We start from the raw sequence: 14947 nt of genomic DNA, 5'->3' as shown, positions 1-14947 counted from the left end.
TGACCTTCCTGAAGTTAACAATAACAATTTTAAAAAATGAAAAAGAAACTTTGGAAATAATATATGGTCAAGATAGAAACTGAATCTTTTTTACACTTTTATAAGGCGAATTTCCAACTTTATTTTTTTACAATCCCCTTCAATTAAGGGATCCTTTAAATAATTTTATTTGAGGGATATCCTTTAGGGTCCCCTACGATTTTTTTTTCAACGATTCAAACCATTCATTTTTTTAAGTCTACATTCATAGATCATCCTTGCAAAAAATTAGACAAATCAGAAACCGTTTTGACATCCTATTGTGTCCTACAAAATCAATGAACATAGTGCTTCAAGAAAGTACTAAAATTTCAATAACTCAATTGAGTGGTCAAATGATATCGGATTCAATGATTTTTTATAGAGATGGTATTTGAATGATTATCTAAAACATAGACGGTTTGGATTAGTGAAATACAATGCATAATGGGCTCTACAAAGGTGTCCCTCAAATAATATATATATATATATATATATATTACACACACACTGGTTTGGCTTTGTTAATTGATGATGTCTACTCCTTCAATGGTTTGTCTTTGTTATTTCAAGGATTGAATTAGGCATCCTATTGTTAGTGTCTTGGCTATATGATGGTTTGACTTGGGCTAAAGGTCAAGATTTTCTTCGTCTCCTCTCCTAAATAAGGTTATTTTGAAGGTGGTCTTTACAATTTGGAAAAGGTCAAATTTCCATGGTGAAATCAAAAATTAATTGATGATGTTCGTGCCCCCATTGGTTGAACGAAGGAAATGCCATATTCAACATATCTTATGAACCTACTATTGAGCATAGGGCCTGTTTGGTGGGTTGGATAGGACTGGATATTTTCAATTAAAATGGACATGGGTCCTAGCCATTTTTTGGTGAGCTTAAATGTATCTTGGATTGGATATGGGCATGAGATCCATGTCCCAAATAACTATGGCTCCATAACCCAAGCCCAGATGTGGGTTTAGAATCCGAGTCTTTTCCAGAGACACGCCTCTTCTCTTTTCTCTCGACGAGCACGCCTCTTCTCATTAGTTTCTTCTCTTCTCTCTCTTCTCTCTTCTCTCTTCTCTCTTCTCTCTTTCTCTGTCTTTGTGATTTTCTCCTCTTTTTTTTTTTTTTTTTGGTAGAGCCCTATTTCTTCTTCTGTTCTTCTATTCATCTTCTTCTCTTATGCTCCCTCATATTTCAAGCAATCTTCTCACTTCAATCTCTCTCGCTCTCCTCTTGGAAATAGGAACAAGAAAAATGGAAGGAAAATGGTGGGTTTGAGGAGAAGGGGAAAGGAGATCTTGGACCATAATTTATTTATTTTTTAATTTTTTGAGTTTTGCGCCTAAACTCGAAATTGCCCTTTTCTTTACGAAAGGATATTCATTGTCACTTTTTTTATTTTATTTTTATGCTTATGTTTGTTTCTAGTCCTGGTAAGAATCCCATATTTTCTCCACCTCTTTATCTCTTTTTGGCTTCAATTTTTTATTTTTTACTGTTGTTGTTAATAGTGGTTAATGGGTTGATCGAATTGATCTCAATTGTTCTGAGTAAGTTAGATATGGTGGGCTAATTTTGTTGGATTTTGTTGCTTGTTCGATGTAGGTTCCAATCTTTTTTCTTTCTTTTTTTGAGACAGTCACAATCTCTTTATATATATATATATATATGGTTATTCTCTTATCCGTATGTTCGCACGTTATTATCGTGTGGATCCTATTGTAAACAGGGAGGAAAACAGAGAGGGGTAGTACAAAATACACGGCGTCTGCACGATACCGCACGATAATAACGTTCGGATGTCTGCATAAGAGAATTTCTATATATATATATATATATATATATATATATATATATGTTTTTTTAAATTTTTTTTTATTGAAGTCCCAATCTCTTTGAATGTATTAGTTCTATGATAATTTTTTTATATAAATATTGGTTATGTAATTTGATACATTTTAAATTAATTTTTTATGATATTAAATAATCTAATATATAGTAAATTAATTTTGTAATTTGATACATTTTTAATTAATTTTTTATGATATTAAATAATCTAATAAACAATAAATAAATAAACAAATTTAAATGAAGTCCAATGTTGTCCAGCGTGGCCTTGTACCAAACAAGGCTTTTTATCACAAAACGTCCCTGACGTTTGCAAAACTATCAGATTGCATCCTTAAAGTTTTTTTATATCACTCATGGTCCCTAACGTTAATATAGGTGCTCATAAATAGTCAATCTGTCAAAAAAACCTGTTAAATCCAGGGATATAATGGTCAAATCAATCTAAAATTATAATATATATATATATATATATAAGTTCTCTCTCCCCTCTTTCTTTTCTATTTCCTTTCCTTCTCTCTTCTCTCTCTCTCTCTCTCTTTTTCTTTTTTCTTCTTCTTGTTATTGCACAAGCTGGACAGCTGTGCCAACATCCATTTCAACAATGAGCTCGCAAATGGGCTCTGAACTACTTTCTAATTAAGAAAAGAAAAGAAAAGAAAAGAAAAGAATTACTTTCTAATTAAGCACTTTTAACTACATTAGCCATGGTCTCTGAACTTCATCTCAAGCATAGGATTTTCGGTTCACATATAGCAAAAGGCTTCGAATTTACAAAATCGTAGACAAACCCATTATTTATACGAAATCTACTTGAGTACAAACCCAATCAACAGTCCTATGAAGTTGAGAAACCTGCCAAATTCCCACACAATTCTCAATTCTCAATTCCTATTGGCCTCACACTCGTACAAGAAGGAAGATGAAGATAATTGAACTTACAGCCAGAGTGGTGGCTGAACTCGGGGAGAGAAAGAAAGAGAGAAGGGAAGGAGAAGAAAAGAAAGAGAGAAGGGAAGGAAATAAAAAAGAAAGAGGAGAGAGAAGACTGAACTCAGGGAGAGGAAGAAAGAAGAAAAAAAGAAAGAGAGAGAAGGAAAGGAAACAGAAAAGAAAGAGGGGAGAGAGAAACTTATATATATATATATTATAATTTTGGATTGATTTGACGATTATATCCATGAATTTAACAGTTTTTTTTTTTTTATAGAGGGACTATTTAAGAGCACCTATATTAATGTTAGGGATCATGAGTGATACAAAAAAACTTTAAGGATGCAATCTGATAGTTTCGCAAACATCAGGGATGTTTTGTAATAAAAAGCCTACCAAACAATGGATTAGACTTAAGTCCAATTCAGTCTAGTGTTCTACCACTAGTTCAGCCCACCAAACAGGGCCATAAGGAATATGAAAACAGAGAGTCAAACAAGTGTTGAATTAGAGCTATATTGAGACAATTTACGACAAATTTTCTCTTATAATCATGAAAAAATATATACACGCATTTGGAGACGTTGTTTGCAATCCAAAAAGTACGAAAGGATGTGCATTCTCTGTATTTATAATGAATAATTTTATAAGGCTCGTGCAGTTTAAGGAATGAGACACATTCACTTTTGTATATGAAAGTTAATGTTGGATTTTTCCTTCCTGAATGTTGCTTGTAAGAAAGAAAAGAAAAACCTAAGAATAATTCCAACAGTATCAGCAATCAATCTTATTCTATATCATTAGTATATATTGAATATTTGTTGGTATCAAGGTGAGATATATGAATTAGTTTGTTAAGAAAGGCATGACCCTCCACTAACCAATTTCTGATGAATCACAAGGCAAGGCAAAATGGCCCAGCTGATGGGCCACCTTATTTGTTTACACTTTGTTTAGCTTTTTTTTATTTTTTCATTTGATATGTTTTCTAGGATTAATATGAACCAAAGAACTTTTCTCTCATATCGTCATATTTTAAATATGGCTATCATATTTGTAACGGATCCACTAGTGTAGTAGTTTGGAGCAATTGCTCTCCCAAAAAAAGTCTTGGGTTCAAGTCCTAACATCCGTGTATAATGTGTGAATTTAGTATGCTATCGCCCCTATCAAGAGAAAAGGTCCTCAAACAAATATGACTATCATATTTAAAATAAACTAAACTTCTGTATGAAAACTTAAGAAATAATCATAACATTTAACTTATCTTCAAATTCTAGTGGTTGCGTCACTATCTCAACGAAATTCAACATCTCTCAATAGAAATCAATAATTATTCAAATTCTTATTGGAGATTAGAAACTCACCTCTGGTAACTAACATAGTAGTTTTTTAGTCTACAGTTTTAACCTTTTAGGCCTCCCAAAAGGTAACCAACAATTATTTGTTAAGTTAATGTACAGAAAAGTTATAATGAGAAGTTTAGAGTGAGGTGTTTATTTGAAGGGTTCAATCTCACCATCAACAAATGTGAGGAAGTTAGTGTAAATAGCTCAACTATATATTCGAACACCATCACTGGATGAGCCACAAATTTGCCGATACCATAATTTGAACATGCATTTACATTTGAATCCACAGCCCAAATCACACTTTTATTTATAATGTCTTTACAATGTGATTGATGAATGTGGTTCATGTAATTTCATTAAATAAAAAGTAAATTGAGCTTAGACCCATAAAATTCATTTTAAATCACCTACAACCCTTCCCTTTATTTTTCTATTTAAAATACCCAATCAAATAAAGCCTAATGACTAGGATACAACTAAGCAAGTTACCTAATATAACTTGAAATCTGATTTATTGTATTTTTCGGATTCCAAAACTACCCATATTTATAAGTTAATGTGTTATTGAGGGGAGGGGGGTGTAACTTATGACACACGTTGAATTTGGAAAGATTTCCAAATGGTTGTAATGAATGTAGGAATTAATTTTGAAACTTATTTGAAATTAAATATTAAATTCAACATTAACGTACTAGTAATCTATAGGTGATTAACGTTTTGGTTTATTTAATAAAAAAATTATGTTGTTTTCCTTTTATGAATTATACTACTAGTAATCTATTTTATTATAGTTTTATAAATAATAGTGTACATTCTAATTATGTTGAAAAATAATTTGATAATCTATTTATTGTTTTTTTTTAAAACATTTTTTTTAAACGAACCTTTTTTTTCTCTAAATAATGTACCTTTTTTTTTTCCTTCTAAATAATGTACCTTTTTTTTCTCTAAATAAAGCACCTATTACTTGTTTTATGAAAAATAATTTGATCGTCTTTTTATTGTTTGTTTTATGAAAACAATTTTTTTTTAAATGAACCTATTTTTTCTATCCAAATAATGTATCTATTTTTTTCTCTAATAATGTACCTAATAAAACAATTTACCCAGCATAGTGAACCTATTTTTTCGCTAAATTTTGTACCTATTTTTTTCTCTAAATAATGCACCTATTACTTGTTTTATGAAAAATAATTTGATAATATATTTATATTTTGTTTTATGAATTTTTTTTAAAATGAACCTATTTTTTCTCTCTAACTAATGTACCTATTTTTTTTCTCTAATAATATGTACCTAGTAAAACAATTTACTTAGTATAATAAACTTATTTGTTTCTTCTAAATAATGTACCTATTTTTAATTTATAAAAAATGTGCATAAATTTCAATTATACAACGTACCTATTTTCTATAAATTATTGTGTACCAATTTTTAATTTATGAAAAATGTATGGAAATTTCAATTACAAAGTAACTGACCTAGTTTTTTTTTAATTTTTTTGGTAAATAATATACCTATATTTTTATACGTATATATTTAAAATTTTCATATGTACATTATTGGATATGTAATTTACATAATTTTTTTTTTCGTTTGCAATTTTAGGGGGTGATATGTTAGAGGGAATGACAATCAAAAGAAATGGGGTGATTGATATGCTATTAATAGGGAGTTTTAATTACAATTATGGCAGTTAATGAAATGCTTGAAATAAATTATAAATAAAATATGAAGTTTGATAGAAACGATGTAAAAACATAGGAATACTATGATCTCTTATATCTTACTGGTCATTTAAGTTTGAAATTAGGTTTTCCACATAGATTTATAAAATGATGGGTAAAATAAAACAATGCTCTAAGAAAAATTGAGAAGACCCTTTTTAAATTACATATAAATTTATTTTGATAATACTGAGAAAAGAAGAAGCAATAACCTAAGATGTATTCAACGAAATTAGCCCAACGAAATTACCCTTACACCTGGAAAGAAACAGAAAAAAAACTATTTGTTTCTTATATGATTAATGTCTCTCTTTAGACCTTATGAGTTGCTTTCCCATTGTTATTAGGATTTCCATGACTTCTTGCATCCCCAGTGGCGTGACCATTGGAAACCATCTGCTGCTAGACCGGCAGTTGTTTTCTGGGCCATGGTCTTCTTGAACTGCTTCCAGTCCTGGAGGACAGCTTTCAAGTCATTAACCTTGGCCACGATGCTCCGACAACAGTTGGCATGGACAGTGGTCACTGCCCCAAAGTCCTTGCTATCTTGGCAAAAGCCACTGAAATAAAGGGTGTCCAAGAACCTAACCCTAAGTCCCAGCTGCCCAATGATCCCCCCTCGGATTAGGTCGAATAGGACATCCTGCTCTTTTTGTCCCGTGGCATTGTCCTTCATGGTGTACCATCTATCAAACAGTGCAATGGTCTTGTTGTTCGATCTGATGTGGTAGAAGCCAGTGTTGATTGGATGTTTTTCGTTCCATGGATCTCCATAGAAATTATCTGTGCTTATTTGTAAATCCTCAGTTTCGTTCTTGCTTAGTCTTGAGAACGGGTTCCTTAGCCACAAAACATCAGTGTCCTGTTACAATATGATAACATATGTCAAATTATTTAAAAATAAAAAATTATCGTATATGTAATACAATATACTAGGCATATGTTATATTCTGTTTTCAAACTATGAATTGAAATCACACACCCAGAAATAATTTGTAATCTATTATAGATTCGATGCTAATCAAATTTAAGACCTGTTGAGCTTTGTGTGTAACATATCATATGTCAACCAATATCCGTATTCACAGGGCCGTGGACGATGATATTTTTCTCAACTCAAGCATGTGATGCACGAGTCCTTGTCCCCAACAAGAATCAGGTTCAGGTTGTATGCTTACCTCAAGAGATACTCACAAAGGCTGAAGGAAGGAGCAAGAAATCAAGAAACATATGAACATTTATAAGAGATAGGGAAAGAAGGAAAAAAGGGTCCTATACTCTTAATTTTCAAAGAAAAAAAAAAGTTGAATTGTCATTGTCAATCACGGCTCCATCATTGGGGCCGTTTGATTAATTTGCATGGTCGAGAAAATTATTAAAGAGCCCTACAAGAAGTTCACTCAAAGATGACTTCTCCAACCCATAAAATTCCTGCAGGACTTAATCTCCAGAATTTGTGTATTGAAACTCAAATTTTGAAAGTTATACATTGACCATTTAATGGAATTTGACATCCTATGTTTCATCTGTAGTTTTTAATAAAACAACTCGGGATCTATTGTTATGTGGTAAATTACGCACACCTACCTATATTTTCATTGAATTTTGACTAATTTATTGAACTACCAACTTAATGCCCAATCAGGTGTTCACTTTCTTTTTTGTCATGGAGAGTGACATGGTGAGGGATTTATTCCTTTTTCCTCCTCCCAAAAGAGTACACAACAAAAAAAGAAATATGAAAAAGAAATCATAAGATATTTGGTTAAAAAAGTGTCGTCAATATATATATATATATAGAGTTTTCATTGAGGGATCCCTATCCCCTAAATAAGCTTATTTGAGGGACACCTTTTGTAGAGCCCACTCCGGATTGTATTTCACTAATCCAAACGTCTATTTTGTAGATACTCATTCAAAGATCATTTCTACAAAAAATCACTTGAATCCGATATCATTTGACCACTCAATTGAGTTATTGAAATTTTAGAACTTTCTTGAAGCACCGTGTTCATTGATTTTGTAGGACACAATTGGATGTCGAAACGGTTTCCGATTTGTCTAATTTTTTGTAAGGATGATCTATGAATGAAGACCTAAAAAATAGATGGTTTGGATCATTGAAAAAAAATTGTAGGGCACCCTAAATGACATCCCTCAAATAAAATTATTTAAGGGATCCCTCAATAGAAGGGGACTGATATATATATATATACAGTTATTCTCTTATCCGGAAACGTGCGGATCCTATTGTAAACAGGCAGGAAAACAGAGAGGGGTAGTACAAAATACACTGCGTCCGCACGATAATAACGTCCGGATGTCCGCATAAGAGAATTTCTATATATATATATATATATATATATATGTGTGTGTGTGTGTGTGTGTATGTTCTAAATATACAACTGTGGTAATGTTTCTTTTTAAAAGATTTAATAAAAGGTAGGGTCAGAAGATTATCCTTATGTTATGATTAGTACTTTACTTATGTATTTTGTCTTTCAGGTGAATAAAAAGAAATAAAAAAACTTATATGGAAGAACATATATTGAAATTAAAAAAAGAAATGTCTCAGTTGAGATGGGAAATCAAAGTTTCGTACTTATTTGTTTTTATGAATAATTGAGGCCCAAGACTATATATATATGACCTAAAAAATAGAAGAAGAAGAGTCAAACTCTCGTCATGATTTAGTTTAGGTGCTTTATCACTAAAATTACGAAGTCTCAAACAATTTCAATTTTAAAATATGAATCTTTTCACAAAAAACAAATAAAAAATGTCAACGACCTAAAAAATAACTTAATTTTAAAAGAAGCTTGTTTTTTTAAAGGAGAATGTTAGCAACCTTCTCTTTGGACCTTCTCCTTTCTCTTCTTGACATGTGTAACTTTCTTTACACTTCAAACAGTGTCATTAATGCATCACACAAGCTAAGTTTTGTCTTCCAAATTTACTCTTATTAAATATATTGACTTTTTTACAAGAGTAGTTTTTTTAAAACTTTCTTACCACCTTGTTAAAAAATCAAATAAGAAAAAATGTTACTTTAGAGAAGAAAAAAAATGTCACCTTTTCTTACCACCTTTTTACTCTAAAGGTTAGTTTTTTTTATTTTATTTTAAATGTCAGTGTTTTTTTTTCTAGAGAAAACAGACGTTCTTAATAAACTAGTTTATTTTTTTATATAAAACAACTAGTTTTGTAAACAAATGTTTTTTAATTAACTATTGTGAAAATTACTATGAATCTGTTGTTGTTAATAAAATATTCTATCACTTTCTATTTTAAAATTTTATTTTTTAATCTATTTATTCTATGTGCACAAGGTTTCTCTAGTTTTCTTACACAGGCAGAAAGGGATGGGCGGTTACAAGGAGTCTCCATTTGTAGGGGTGCTCCCCCAATCAACCACCTCCTGTTCGCAGATGATTGCTACTTGTTTGCCCGTGCAAATGTGAGGGATTGCGGGACAATTAAGGAGGCACTCTCTTGGTATTAGTGGGTATCCGGTCAACAAGTTAATTTACAGAAGAGTGCAATTTGCTTTAGCAAAAATGTTAAGCACCAAGACCAACTGGATCTAGCAGCATCCCTCGGTGTCTCATGTGCTGATCATTATGATAAGTATCTTGGGCTTCCAATGGTAGTTGGTAGGAACAAAGGTTCCTCGTTTGCACATCTCAAGGAACGGTTGGGCAAAAAATTATTTAGCTGGAAAGGAAAACTCTTAAGCAGTGCAGGGAAAGAAATTCTTATCAAAACGGTGGCACAGGCTCTCCCCTTGTATTCGATGAGCGTTTATTTATTGCCCAAATATTTTTGCGATGATCTTAACCGTTTAATTGCAGATTTCTGGTGGAACGGAAATAGTGGCGACAGGAAAATACATTGGCTTGCTTGGGATAAGCTCTGCCAACCCAAAGATCTTGGGGGGTTGGGCTTCCGTGATTTATATGCTTTCAACCTTGCTATGTTAGCTAAGCAAGGATGGAGGCTCATACAATATCCAAACTCTCTTATAGCAAATGTTCTACGAGCTAAGTACTTTCCTGACAAATCTTTTCTTGACGTCCCTGTCCCTGAAAATTCTTCTTATGTTTGGAAAAGTATCTGTGCAGCCAGAAAAATTCTTTTGCAGGGATCTAGATGGCAGGTGGGCAGTGGGGCAGAGATTGATATTTGGAAGGACCCATGGGTGCCACGCCCTTCTACCTTTCGGGTTATCTCACCAAAACCCCACGGCTGTGCTGTTACCAAGGTGAATGAGTTTATTCTTGACCACCCTCGACACTGGAATGTCAGCCTTCTATCTAACCTCCTTTACCCCCCCGATGTGGATGTGATTCGAACTATTCCGTTGAGCTTTCATCACAGGGACGACGCCCTTATCTGGCATTTTGACAAAAAAGGTCAGTTTACTGTCAAAAGTGCTTACAAGGTAGCCCGTATGGTTCTTGATCCCAGGACCGTGGCGTCATCATCAACTGAAAATGGTTTTAGTAAAGGGTGGACTGCTCTTTGGAAGGCAAAGATTCCAGGCAAAATCAAATTATTTTGGTGGAGAGCATGCAATGGCATCCTACCAACTAAGGACAACTTGTGGAAACGAAAGATACACTTGGATACTTGCTGTGACTTATGTGGAGCTGAAATGGAGTCTACTTTGCATGTGTTATGGCACTGCCCATTCGCAAGAGGGGTCTGGGCCTGTGCTTCAATTGGCAGCGGTGGTATCTCTCGACAATTCCATCATGTGCATGATTGGGTCCTCTCATGTATTGACCTTTTATCCCATGCTGATTTGGACCTCTTTTTTGTTACTGGTTGGGCAATCTGGGAGGCTCGAAATGGCAAGCTTTGGAATAATCTAACACCCAAACCAGAATTCACAAGCTCTAGTGCTGCTATTCGTCTACATGATTTTGTTCGTGCTCGCCCACAGGGGGCTGCTCTTAGCCGGGGTAGTACTGTGCCTCAGAATTGGACAAAACCATGCACAGGAAGTCTAAAAATTAATGTGGATGGCTCTTGGACAGCAGGTAATACAGATGGAGGTGTGGGAATCGTGGTGCGTGATTCTAATGGCAAGTTTGTTGCAGGAAGAGTTCTGCATGTGGACAATGTTTTCTCAGCTCTACAGGTTGAAGCAATGGCAGCTCGTGAAGGAGCAATTTTGGCGGTGGAAGGGGATTTTAATAATGTAATTTTTGAGAGTGATTCTCTTCAGATCGTGTCAGCAATCCGAAGTCCTTCTGTTGATAGGTCCTCTGTGGGCCCAATGGTGGAAGATACTAAGGCACTGCTAACCCAGATCACTGGGGATGGTTTTACCCATATCCGCCGGGTTGCAAATGGAGCGGCTCATCGTCTGGCGCGTTATGCTTCCCATATTGGAACTATGGCTACTTGGTTTGAAGAACCGCCAGATCTTCTAGTTGATATCCTATATGAGGAGTGTAACTTGTAGTTTTTTACGGCCATGCTCCTAGGGGGACAGGGGAGGACTCTATCGGAGGCAAGGTTCCTTCTCCCGCTTGCGGTCGAGGAGGTAGGCTACTTCGTAGCTGATGACCACTACGCTTCATTTGGTGTAGAGTACTCGCCTAATCCTCTAGGGTTTGAGCCTGATTTTTGTACTTGTTACCCCTTTTTTCCTATTCAATAAAACACTATCGCCCTTGTGTTTCAAAAAAAAAAAAAAAAAAAAAATATTTTTTATTTTCAATGGATATTGGTATTATTGATATTTATCTTTTACTGTTTTTTGTGTGTGCTCATCTTAACATTTAAATACCTGAAAAATAAAAACTACAACATATCTTTTCGTCAAATGACTATAAATTTGTTATCATGGAAGTGACATCATTTTTGTTGTGGAAAAAAGAAACCGTTCTCTTTGGAAAAAAAAAACTTTTTAAAATAAAAAGGCAGTTTTTCTTATTTAATTTTTTTTTAATAAGGTGGTAACAAAGTTGTAAAAAAAAAAAAAAAATCAATACATTTAATAAGGATAAGACTTGGAAAACAAAAATTAATGTGGCACCATCAGAGACTAGTTTCATGAAATTATTTTTTGTTTTTTGTTTTTCTATAAACATGCAGCCTTTATTTATTTATTTCGATGAGCCAATCAATCACGTTATTTTGAAATCGTCTTTATCCCTCAATTTCCAAAACAAAGTCAATCTATAAACATAATTAACCCCTAAATATCTCTCTCCACAACACCATCATCATCCACCCGTCCTATGACTACCCATCCATCTTCACAAACTGCCACCCTTTTTTCTAAGCCTAGATTGTTTTGCCGCCTTCTTTTGGGGCATGCAAAGTCATCAATGTTATATCATTGGAGGACTTGAACCATGAAGCTTCCCTACAGTGCCCCCAAGCCTATATATCTTTCACTGAGTTGCATAGCAGTACAACTGCAGGTACAAACGTAAGTCATTTGAATCATGATCACCATATGTTTGCTCTAAATCCTATGTTTAATGATGCGCTTTTAATTGCTTCGATGGTACTTTTCCTGTTTCAATGATATAACATTGATCGAAACATAGGGGAGTTTACAGGTTGGAAATCATATTCATGGTTCAGTCCTCCAATGATATAACATTGATCGAAACTCTGTTTTTATTTTTGAAATCAAATTGACAACAGAGATGCAGGCTTTGCTTTTTAGATTGATGTGGGTTTTAGTTTTGAGGTCATTTGAGTATTTTTAAAGTGGGTTTTTTGCTATTTTTGAAAGTTTTTATAAAAATTGACATTTATGAAAGTAGGGGGTAAACTTTGACTATTTTTTATAAAAACTCAAAAACTAGAAGTTTACCGTGAATATGAAGCTGTAACCGCGCTTTAGAACCTCCAACAGAAACCAAGTTCTTGTCCACATCATCTTGATGAAATCTTGAGACATGTAAAGCTTCTCTCCCCCAAAATCAACACCGTCCGTTTCCAGCCGGTAGCAGTTGAGCCTCAGAAACTGGCAGCGATCGTAGGCCGTCTGATCAACAGCCACGAGCACAAGATGATCAAGCAGATGCCTAGTGTCCTCCCCTTGCCAAAAGCTCTCGATGAAAAGGTCAAGCATGGTGGTGTCTGCCTTGACCTCTTGGACTGCGTAGGCCTTGTTTATAACAGCAATGATCACAGTCTTGTTGCCAATCGAGGCCTTGTCTAGGGTGGCCAAAAGCTCCTCTGGCGCCACATTAGATGTAGTGGTGGTAGTGGTGCTCTGTGAAAAAAACACACAAAAATAAAAAAACAATTTAGAAAACTGAGGCAGAGGCAGGCCAATAGCTAGCGCTATGTAGCTCAAACGGTTAAGAGCATTTAAGTAACTTACTGAGTTCTTTGACAGGCATTGGGCGTCATGTTTCTGAAAGCTAAAGGGAGGGTTTATGAGGGAGGATGAAGAAGACCGTATACAAAGATAAACAACGCTAGCCAAGAGTAAGGAGAGAAAGGCAAGATTGGATCCAATAGAGGAGTGTTTTGGTTGATTATCCATTTGAGTGTGTGCGTTGTGTTTTGTGTATATGCGTGGTTGGTTTTTGGTTTTGGGGTTCTAAAATTAGAGTGCTAGGTTTTCGGGCATTTGGATGAGCTCAGAGCCTCAGAGGAGAGAAGAATGACGCGGATGAACAAGTAGGTTAGGTAGAATAGTCATGTAATGCGCCTGAGGGACTTTCGGTGCCATCAAATTTTTCAAGGCTTTATAGTGTTTTTTTGGGTAAATTATTGGCTTGGGCTTTTTAGTGTTTGGTGGTAAAAAAAAGACTTGAGAGATTAATTGGCCATAAAGTCCATGATTTTCTTTTGAAATGAGCTAAGACTCCCTCTGTAAGTCCTCAAAGAGGCATGCCCTGGACTTGAGATAAGGTAACCTCCCCTCCTCCTAAACTTTTTGTCATAAAAAAAAATATATAAATAAATGTTTTTCTTTTCTGTTCCTTTTTGGTTAGATATACCGTACATAATTGAGTTTAAGAAAAATTAGGTATTAGTGATAAAAATATTTATTGATAAAGATATGAGTATTTTAGTTCTGGGCTTGGTAAATGGGGTTTGAATTTTTTTCTTTTTAAAAGGTGAATTATGTTGCATTATGGTAATATACATGAGAAATTATAGAATACAAACGGTAGTATAGACCACATGGTATAACTTGTATACGTGTTATAATATGGGTGGACGACATGGTTGACATTTCCCCCTTTTAGGAAATAGTATCAATAAATATCCACTTATATTATAACATGTGGACAAATTATACCACGTAACCGTATTACCGTACTACAAATGATGACATATAATATAATTGAAAGATCAATAAAATAATGAATCAAAAGCTTTATCGTACATATATGATAGAAAATATACTTATTATAAATAAAAAATATTAAAACCCATTGATAAAGTTGAGAGAAATGTTGCTTATTAAACTTAATTTATTCATCTCAAAAGAGAATCCAATTGCTTAAACTTAATTTATTTATTCAAAGATTTGGCATAGTATTGAGCATGCGTGATTAACATGGTTCAACCTACAACCCAAGTTTAGTCTAAATTGGGTTTTTGTTGGTAAAGAAATTTATATACAACAAGTAAAGTCACATGCTAAAAAAATGTAGATTTAATTTTCCAGCACATACAGAAATCAAATTTTCTAGTATGAGGCTTGTAGTTTAAGTGATTAAAAGTATTTACTTATGCTCCTAAAGTCCTAGGTTCAATTTCCCCTCCTCTAATACCGCTCGTATAAAATAGTACAATACATATATACATGCATAGCCTTCTATCAATCCTATTGTTAAGGCTTAGAAGCTGTGATCCAATATTAGTGGGATTTGACTAATTTGGGCAAGTAATAATTACAAAGATATTTCTTAATAATGATGTGATTCACATTTTCCATATAGGTATGTATTTGAGAGAGTAAACAATTTTTGTTTTTACCATTTGATATATTTGACTTACATTACGTACAAGGATGGGTTGCCAGGTGACTTTATGACTTAAGAGGGGACAAGTTGGAAATATTGGATCTTGTTG

At 33.9% G+C, this 14947-nt stretch overlaps 1 protein-coding gene across 1 annotated transcript; it reads right to left on the bottom strand.

Moving 5' to 3' along the window:
- Nucleotides 1-6046: 6046 nt before the first annotated feature.
- On the bottom strand, nt 6047-13565 carry LOC110772593 (uncharacterized protein At1g28695-like). Its single transcript, XM_088249347.1, has 2 exons — nt 12723-13565; nt 6047-6746 (listed from the first exon to the last, which is right to left on the bottom strand). Exons 1-2 carry the CDS (start codon nt 13401-13403, stop codon nt 6228-6230), a joined length of 1200 nt encoding a protein of 399 aa, XP_088105473.1. The 5' UTR covers nt 13404-13565; the 3' UTR covers nt 6047-6227.
- Between the last annotated feature and the right edge of the window lie 1382 nt (nt 13566-14947).

The sequence above is a fragment of the Prunus avium genome, chromosome 2 (assembly GCF_965620075.1).
Source record: "Prunus avium chromosome 2, drPruAviu1.hap1.1, whole genome shotgun sequence".
NCBI classification, from domain to species: Eukaryota; Viridiplantae; Streptophyta; class Magnoliopsida; order Rosales; family Rosaceae; genus Prunus; species Prunus avium.
This window is presented reverse-complemented; position numbering and strand designations above follow the sequence as displayed.

Coding starts and splice junctions, on each gene's coding strand:
- LOC110772593 (XM_088249347.1), bottom strand. CDS start 13,403: ATGGATAATCAACCAAAACACTCCTCTATTGGATCCAATCTTGCCTTT. Junction 6,747..12,722: donor GTTACAGCTTCATATTCACG/GTAAACTTCTAG, acceptor ATATTGTAACAG/GACACTGATGTTTTGTGGCT.